We start from the raw sequence: 9,027 nt of genomic DNA on the forward strand, positions 1-9,027 counted from the left end.
ATAAAGAGTCGAGCGAGCAAAGGCCTCTCCTGTGCCTGCTGTCACAAGGGGACACGAGGGGAGGAGGAGAACCTGTCTGATCCTGACGTTGACGAGGCTAGCATGCGAGGAGAACTGCCACCACAGTCAGCGTCCCATGCTCGTCAAATCATCCTCTCGGTCACCCTGGGCCATTCAGAGTATGCAGTGCATGTCTGCACGAGGAGAGCAATGACAGCAAGCACTGCAACTGCTCGTCGTCTGTTGAAACTCCCGTTTGCCATCCCTCCCTCTGTCCTCCACGTTGGTCGAAGTCCCTGAGCTTGCAGTGCCTGTGACGCGCCTGATGTTCTTCGCCCTCCTTGTCTTCTTGCTTCCTCTCCCTGCCCTCGCTCTCTTCGCTCTTCACCTCTCGCCGCCTTCATCGCTCCCGACTCCTCTTTCAGCCATTGAGACGCATCCTAAGCCCTCATCCCCGCACAGATAGCAGCCTAAAGTCCGAGGCTGATCAGAACTTCGGAACTCGGAAGTCCGATCTCGGATCCTGGCAGGCTGCCGATCCAGGCCGGGGCCTAGTCCAGACGGTCCTGGAGTCTGGATCCTGGTCCGATACAGTCCGATCACCCGGCACTGAGGCTGAGATCACCCGGCCGTGGCCGCCACCGGCGGGTCTCCTGGCACGCAGCCCTCGCAGCCCGGGTCCTGCCAAGATGGTCACTGTTAGCCTGTTCAACGTTTATCATCGCGGCCTGGGGGCGGGTCCCCGTCTGATTACCCCGGGTGACACTGGCCCAACTGATGTAGTACAGTCAGTCACCATGTCACCGAGGTTTTGGCGGGCGGCGGGGGGGCATAGTCACCGCCGGGCCGAACTCAGTACGGTGGGGCTATTAGGGCAGTCAAGTTTTCAAGTTTTAAAACACGCATGTGACGGTACAGGCCGAGACTACTGAGGCTGTAGGGGGCTACGACAGCCGCTGAGGCTGCTAGATCAATTGAACGCACGACCCATCGAAGGAGCCGCTGCTGACATGGCAAAGCCGCTGAAGAATCGAGTCACTGACGGAGAGGCCCGAGGGAGCCTCCGAGAAAGGAGAGGGAGAGGGAGAGGGAGAGATAGAGGGAGAGGCGGGGAGAGTGAGAGGGGGGGGAGACAGAGGAAGACTTGACAGAGAGAGAGAGACAGAGAGGGGTAGAGAGGAGGGAGAGGGAGAGGGTGCCCCAGAAGTGGGCGAGGGAGTGATGGAATAGTGAGAAAGTGTCGCCATCGGCATGTCGTTACCCGCTCGCCGGGCGACTGTCAAGCCCTCGGAAGTCGTTGACTCGCTTGGTTCACCCGCATCAACAGCGACAGCAGCAGAGTCATAACCTACCTGAAACTCGTTGCGGAAGGAAGCCTCTCGCGCCTCAGCCTCCAGCCTCATCGCACGCTCAGCCCGCAGCTCCTCCTGTCACCCCGGGGCCACGTCAGCTGAGAGCGAGCTGGGCCTTCGGCGAGCTCACTTGAGCCCGCATGAGCTCCATCTCGAGGTATCGCTTCTCCTCCTCCGCGCGCCTCTTGATCTATGGGTGGCCGTTAGTTCTGAGGACTGGCAAGCCTCCCCCTACTTCATTCAGGTACTCCATGCGAGCCCTTTCGTTGTCCTGTGAAGCATAGCAGGTCACCTCCTTCCCCCGCCTCCTCGCCCCCGCGAGCCCACACCTGAATCTGATGCTCGCTCTCCCGCTGCCACTCAGTCCGCCTCTGAGCCTCGGCGAGGCGAGCCTGCAGTTGTGGTCAGGAACAGCTCAACTCACCGTCAGCGAGTGGGGTCAGTAGGTGCAGAGGGGAGAAAGAGGGCGAAAACCTCAAGGGAACGGCGGTATCTCTCAGCCTGAAGCATCTGCTGCTCCACCTCTCTCTTCTCGTCATCCTGCAGGCATTTCCTTCAGGCGCTCGGTCGCTCCCAGGGCTCGTAGTCACTTTCTCGCGGTTGATGTTCTCGATCTCCTTGATCCTCGCATCTTGATCGACCTCGTTCTTGTCGTACTGCTCTCGCATGCTGCAAGGCCGCCACGTCATCACTCTGCTCTCAAGGCCATCAGCACGAGGGTTGCCTGGAAAGTTCCTGTCGGTTCCGCATGATCGTCGACTCGGCCATCCTCAACGCCGATCTCAGCCATTCGTTCTGCATTGCACCAGGTCAATCCTCCACATCCGACATGTGTCCGGCAACAAACCTCCTCTTGTAATGCCCTCTGCGGAGTCTGATCGACCTGCACGGGCTGCGGCGGAGGCATCTGGGCCAGAGGTCAGTCGCCGCTAAACCCCTCACAGTCTCCTCGACAACGTTGGCGAACATCTCTGCCGACCATGAGGTGCCGAGCATGTATCTGAGACGAGTGAGACGAGGAGGAGGAAGGGGCGAGAGGCTCTGACCTGTTCAAGGTGGGGATCCGATTGCCTGCGGAGGATACATGAAAGGTCAGTAGCACGCAGCCAGGACAGCAGCTTCCGGAGACCTGAGGCATATAGGGAGACTCCAGCTGGAGGAGCCTGGGAAGAACCACCTCCCTGGAGAGCATCGAAGTAGTCTACCAAGAGCATCCTCAGCAAGCAAACCCTCACAGCTCGAGGAGGAGGGCAAGACCTGGGGTCCCGCGAATCAGGTCGAGGTCGTAGACTTCTCCCGATGATGGGTTCCTGACAGGTTGATGATGAGGAAGGCAGCGGGCAACCATGGTGAGGATGCGGGAGCTGACCTGAAGGTGACGCGAACAGCGGAACCCTGCTCTCCGATGATGAGGTGCCGCATCTCGGTCACACCGACGCCTGTCCACGCAGCCTCCACACGTCAAGTCGTCACAGGCCTGTCCTCGCCCCTACCCGTGACGTCGCTTCCTCCGACTCGGAGGATCTGGCCGAGCGTGTCAATCGAACGCAGACCATGAAGGGATGCCGGCGAGTCACCTGATCTCCGACCTTCACCTTCCCTGCCCTGTCGGCTGAACCACGGGGCACGACCTGCTTGACTGTCACCACCTTGGATTCCTCCTGCTCTCCCAGTAACAGTCCGACTCCCGCTTGCTCTGCGGGGCATGAATCAAGAAGCCTGCAGCACGGAGAAGCACGCACTTGAAGCAGAAAGAGCACGGTTGAAGCCAGTCATCGCCATGACTTGTGGTTGTTGGAGCGTCAATCAGAGAACGAGGCTTCAACCTGCGATGAATCAACGCCATGCAGGTTCAAGGTGCGATGTGCTTGAAAAGTTCCCGGCACCCACAAACTTGACAGTGAGTGAAAGCTAGACCCGCTGCTCAACTCCCTAACTCAGGCTCCCCCTTGGACATCTGCTACATCCTCATGGATGACTCACTGATTGGGTCCAATACTATTGAGTACAGTCTGCTCCTGCCGCACAAGGACTGCTCCTCGTGGACGCACTCGTAGTGCTGCCACCCGGCGGCTGCGCCTGACAGTCGCAGGGGAGCTGCCGCAGCTCTACTAGTACCATACTCGGGCTCAGTCAAGTGCCGCACGGCCTCGCCGTCGCTCCTGCGGCATTGCCCGCCCATCCTCTCATCCGTCATCGAGTTCAAACCACCCTACCCCTCCCCCCCTCCGGTCAAACTCGACCCTACGGCGTTGACCCGAGGGCCGGGCCCGGAGTCGGGCCGGCCCGATCGGACCGAAGCTGTCCGATCACTGAGTTCTGCTAGGATCTGTCAAGGCTTCTTCCGTGCTCGCCTCAGAGACAAGCACGTGAACTCTTGCTGCCAGCCCCCACCCCCACATTGATCACTACCCTACCCTCTTTGTGGATTGGGTGGATCCACCCCTACCTCAGACATGGGGAACCCCCCTTCAATCACCATAGGTACCCCGTTTTGGTTTCTCAGCAGGTAGGGTACCCTCCAATCTACCAATGTGATGCCACCCTACCCCCACCTTCGGAATTGTCATGGCTACCTCACCCTCGAATTATTCTATTAGAGGTACCCACCCCTACTGTCTTCGTACCCCTCCAGGGTACTAATAATTCTGGATACTACCCCTACCCCCATGATTGGCTCCGCGTTCCCTCGCTTCCCTCCTCCTGCCAGCGCCGCCCCTCCTCTCCCCCCTGCCCCCCTCCCTCCCCTTCTCTCCCTCAACCCTCTATCTGCTCCTCCCACACTCTCAACTCTTACTTCCTCCTTCATCTTCTTCCACCTTTACCCTCGTGTCTCGTCCGCCCCTCTCTTCCTCCTTCCTGTTGGCGGCGCTTCCTTTCTTGGTATACCTTCTGCCCCCGACAACCTCCTCAACCGTTGGGGGGCTCGGGAGGATATTGAGGACGTCTCGACTAGAAAGACTTTCCTGTTACATTGTTCTCACTCTTTTGTCTCTGGCCTCCTCGTTTGTGACTGCTCGGCTCGCACAGGTTCCTTCTCCTCGCCTGAAGAAGAGCTCCCTGAGGGTTGGGATCGGCTCTGCTTCCCCCGTTGCACCTAACAAGAAGACCTCTTGGACCACCCCAGAGTTGTATCACTCGACTAACATCCCCTGGGAAAGCAACAACGAGAGCGCGATGACGGACCGCAAGCGTAAGATCGACTTGGGCGACGGAGGAGACCCCAAGAACTCCAGGCCGAGGGACGTGGGAACGGCGGCTAACCCGGGGGTGAACCCTCTGACGGGCCGCCAGTTCTCGCAGAACTACTACAAGATCTTGGAGAAGCGTCTTAACCTTCCTGTGTATGAGTTCAAGGAGAGTTTCATCCAGACTGTACGCGAGAACCAGATTGTAGTGCTGGTTGGAGAGACTGGGAGTGGCAAAACAACGCAGATCACGCAGTTCCTTGTAGATGGTGGCTACTGCCAGAGAGGGGCAGACGGCAAGGTCAGGGGCATTGCATGCACACAGCCTCGAAGGGTCGCTGCAATGAGTGTTGCCCGGCGTGTTGCTGAGGAGATGGATGTTGAGCTCGGGCAGCAAGTCGGTTACACCATCCGTTTCGAGGATTTGACAGGACCGAACACGATCCTCAGGTACATGACAGACGGTATGCTCCTCAGAGAAGCCATGAACGACCCTCTCCTCGAGCGCTACTCGTGTGTTGTGCTGGACGAGGCCCACGAGAGGACGGTCTCGACAGATGTCCTCTTCGGCCTCATCAAGCAGGTTGTCAGTCAGAGGAAGGACATGAAGCTGATTGTCATGAGTGCCACTCTGGATGCTGGCAAGTTCCAGCAGTACTTCAACGACTGCCCAAGAGTCGATGTCCCTGGACGCACTTTCCCAGTTGAAATCTTCTACACCCAGGAAGCAGAGAGGGACTACCTTGAAGCTGCCATCCGCACAGCAGTGCAGATTCACCTCTGCGAGCCACCAGGAGACATTCTTCTGTTCTTGACGGGTGAAGATGAGATCGAACAAGCCTGTGCCAAGATCGATGCTGAGCTTAAGGGTCAGAACGACAAGGAAGTTGGCCCAGTAACTTGCGTTCCTCTTTACTCCGCTCTCCCACCTCACGAACAACAGAAAGTTTTCGATCCTGCTCCACCACCAAAGTTTCCGGGAGGACCAGCTGGAAGGAAAATCGTGGTTTCGACCAACATTGCAGAAACATCCTTGACAATTGATGGAATCGTCTATGTGATCGATCCCGGATTCAGCAAACAGAAGGTGTACAACCCCAGGATTCGAGTAGAATCCTTGCTCGTCACGGCTATCTCTCAGGCAAGCGCGAACCAGCGAGCAGGTCGTGCAGGACGTACAAGGCCAGGGAAGTGCTTCCGTCTCTACACTCAGAAGGCATTCCACAAGGAGCTGCAGGAGCAGACTTACCCCGAGATGCTCCGATCGAACTTGGGGTCTGTTGTGCTCACCTTGAAGAAGCTGGGGATCGACGATCTGGTGCATTTCGACTTCATGGATCCTCCAGCCCCCGAGACTCTGATGAGAGCGCTCGAGCTCCTCAACTACCTCGGAGCTCTGAATGACGATGGTGACCTTACTGAGCTCGGCGCCACAATGGCTGAGTTTCCTCTGGATCCTCAGCTGGCGAAGATGCTTGTGGCAAGCCCTCAGTACAACTGTAGCAATGAAATCCTCTCGATAGCTGCAATGCTGTCGTCGCCAAACATTTTCATGAGGCCAAAGCAAGCGCAGCGAGCGGCAGATGAAGCGAAGGCTCGCTTCTCGCACGTGGACGGAGATCATTTAACCTTGCTGAATGCGTATTATGCCTGGAAGTCGAATGGAGAAGATAAGAAATGGACCTACGACAACTTCTTGAATTTCCGCTCACTGCAGTCGGGTGACAGCGTTCGTCAGCAGCTGGCACGCTTGATGGCCAAGTACAACCTACCCTTGACCAGCACTGAGTTCAACAGCAAGGACTACTATGTCAACATCCGCAAGAGCCTTGTCTCGGGATTCTTCATGCAAGTTGCACACCTAGATCCATCCGGCCACTACCAGGTGTGTGACTGAAAGCATTTTCATCATTGCGAGGACTGACAGCCGTTTTAGACGGTCAAAGACAACCAACCTGTCGCGCTCCATCCCTCTTGCTGTTTGGACCACAAGCCCGAATGGTGTCACACGTTTGGATGGTGTGAATGTTCCACACTGACTGTCCGGCAGGTGCCTCTACCACGAGTTCACCCTTACCACCAAGCAGTTCATCCGCACAGTGACAGAGGTCAAGGGCGAGTGGCTGGTTGACATCGCCCCACAGTACTACGACTTGAGAAACTTCCCTCAGGTCGAGAGAGCTTCCTTCCTTTCCGTGAGCTCAGGCTGACGCTTTTCGACAGAGTGGAGCGAAGCGAGCACTGGAGAAAATCGTTGCTCGTCGCAAGGCGAACGCATAACTCTAGTGGGACTGTGACAGCCGTTGGTTTCCTTGTTGGACTCTTTTCCTGTAATGAATGCAATGATATATCGTAATTGCTGGTCTCGAGGTATAATCAGCGCATGGTCACTGATAAGTTGGAAATTCACTGAACCGTCACCATCACCATACTCCGCGGCGGCCGAGCAGTCGGCTGGCTACTGTCCGATCAGTTCCACTGGCACTGCGAAGAATCACTGAGCTCCCGAGTCCCGAGATCACAGTCACTGAGTCACTGAGACTCGATGATGATCACAGGCTGTCACAAGTGCCGCGCAGTGCACTCAAGACAACTAATGGCACGGCGACAGAAGAGACGACGTTGAACTTGCTTGTCGGAAACGATAAAAGAAAAGCTGAGGTGGTTCTTCAGCAGCCTGCCCCCAGCCTGCCAGTGAAAGCAATAGAAGAGCCACGGCGAGAATGGTTGACATAAAAAGATTAGCTCGGGAGGCTGAGGGGTCCCCTCATGTGGGAGGGGTGGAGACTTGCTTCCTCAACGGGGAATCGAACCCCGGTCTCCAGGGTGAGAACCTGGTATCCTAACCGCTAGACGATTGAGGACTTCCCGATCTGTTGGGCAGGACCCTCCTAGGGTTGATATCCCCTGTGCCTCTCATGCATACCCCCACCCCTCATTTTCCCTCTCGCTACCCCTTTGTTTAGCGTGTTGTGCGTTGGCCACTCGATGTTCGCCGTATACTACCCCACCCATCTTGTCAGAGTAAGAATCCACCACCCCTAGTCCTGGACCACCCCCTCCCCATCGATCAATGCGCGGATGGAAAGAACCCGAGGCGGGTCGTGCAGGGAATCGAGGTCACAGAGCCGCGAGAAGGACCGTGTGGTGCAATCAGGGGGTAGTGCTGCTAAGAATGAGGGGTGGGGGTATGCATGAGAGGCACAGGGGATATCAACCCTAGGAGGGTCCTGCCCAACAGATCGGGAAGTCCTCAATCGTCTAGCGGTTAGGATACCAGGTTCTCACCCTGGAGACCGGGGTTCGATTCCCCGTTGAGGAAGCAAGTCTCCACCCCTCCCATACGAGGGGACCCCTCAACCTCCCGAGCTAATCTTTTTGGACCCCTACCCACTCCACTTCTGCTGCCTCGAAGGACCACCCTCGCTAGCACCAGTCGAATCCATTTCTTTTACTAATTTTTAGTAGTACCCCTGGTATCTACTACCCCTTCCTCCCACCTTTCTCTGGAGCGTCAGCAACCAAACATTAGGGGTTTTATGGATGACCTTCTGAATAGCGTAGCGTAGTGTGCCCACTTTAGTTAACCTGGAGAAAGGGGTTAAGATCTAGGTTAAATCCATAGGTGATCCCAGTTCAAGACTCCAGTTATCAATTTGTACCACAACCCACTCTTTTTTTGAACTGTTAGAAATTTGTTCCACCGATGCATTCAAGTTCATGAGGTAGACATGCAATGAGGACAGAATGAAGATCGGATTCGCATGCAAAGGTCATGCTACACTTGTATGAGGTTCCAGCATCACGTATATTGCATGATTCTCTCATGTGGTATGCCTGATGCAGTCATTCAGAACATCAACAACATGAAACGGTAGTCTTTTATTGCATGAACTTCGTCACTTCCAGCGAATGTTCTCGATGTCTGGGTCTTCCATTTAGGATTTGCGGTTCCAATGCACGCTTTCCAATGAGCAATTCACTGGAATCTGCATAGCTTGACACACTGATTCTCAGAAAGCAGCGACGTTTGCCCGTTGCAATTTCCGCTTTACCTCTGCTTTTTCTTCAACCTATGTATGTTACTGTGAAAACGTTCTGTATGTGGCCATATGTTCTAGTAAACGATGTCATTCAGAATCTCAGAGCCATTGTCCTCATTGAGCACACAACAGGGAAGCAGTCATCATCAAAATATTGCTGTTTCAGTGATGTTCAACGAGCGACGAGAACCGATTATAAAGAGTCAGGGTACGCTCATGCTTGCATACTTGCACGAGTCTTTTCTGACAGGATGGGTGTTGACGTCATGTTGTCAGTCAGATGGGGAGGCCAAGGTACACGACAAGGAGGTCGGGCGAGCATGCTCACGCCATGTTAACGCGGTGTGGAACGCGCTGTCTGGGGGCGGGTCGTCGGCTTTTACCGAGATGTCGAAACGTTGCGATTTAGCTATTCAAACGCTATTCAGGCCCTGAATAGTGACA

General features: G+C 55.7%; 3 protein-coding genes and 2 non-coding genes across 5 annotated transcripts; 3 read left to right on the top strand and 2 right to left on the bottom strand.

The window, feature by feature from the left end:
• Positions 1–1,446: 1,446 nt before the first annotated feature.
• GUITHDRAFT_148304 (hypothetical protein) lies at positions 1,447–3,549 on the bottom strand (the record flags this gene model as incomplete). The annotated part of the gene is made up of 13 exons (XM_005819810.1): positions 1,447–1,542; positions 1,682–1,744; positions 1,827–1,892; positions 1,943–2,021; positions 2,068–2,147; positions 2,200–2,259; positions 2,295–2,352; positions 2,399–2,423; positions 2,482–2,553; positions 2,610–2,662; positions 2,722–2,804; positions 2,930–3,048; positions 3,336–3,549. 13 exons carry the CDS (start codon positions 3,547–3,549, stop codon positions 1,447–1,449), a joined length of 1,068 nt encoding a protein of 355 aa, XP_005819867.1.
• Positions 3,550–4,529: 980 nt separating this feature from the next.
• GUITHDRAFT_81905 (hypothetical protein) lies at positions 4,530–5,003 on the top strand (the record flags this gene model as incomplete). Its single annotated transcript, XM_005819811.1, has 1 exon — positions 4,530–5,003. A coding segment is annotated over one exon (474 nt), but the record flags the coding sequence as incomplete, so codon positions are not given.
• A 3-nt stretch (positions 5,004–5,006) lies between these two features.
• On the top strand, positions 5,007–6,894 carry GUITHDRAFT_98483 (hypothetical protein; the record flags this gene model as incomplete). The annotated part of the gene is made up of 4 exons (XM_005819812.1): positions 5,007–6,425; positions 6,477–6,541; positions 6,591–6,711; positions 6,764–6,894. 4 exons carry the CDS (start codon positions 5,007–5,009, stop codon positions 6,818–6,820), a joined length of 1,662 nt encoding a protein of 553 aa, XP_005819869.1. The 3' UTR covers positions 6,821–6,894.
• Positions 6,895–7,332: 438 nt separating this feature from the next.
• Positions 7,333–7,404, bottom strand: GUITHDRAFT_t114. The gene has a single exon. It is a non-coding gene; the product is annotated as a tRNA-Glu (tRNA).
• Positions 7,405–7,790: 386 nt separating this feature from the next.
• Positions 7,791–7,862, top strand: GUITHDRAFT_t113. Its single transcript has one exon. It is a non-coding gene; the product is annotated as a tRNA-Glu (tRNA).
• The last annotated feature ends 1,165 nt before the right edge of the window (positions 7,863–9,027 follow it).

The sequence above is a fragment of the Guillardia theta genome (assembly GCF_000315625.1).
Source record: "Guillardia theta CCMP2712 unplaced genomic scaffold GUITHscaffold_204, whole genome shotgun sequence".
Taxonomy (NCBI): Eukaryota; class Cryptophyceae; order Pyrenomonadales; family Geminigeraceae; genus Guillardia; species Guillardia theta.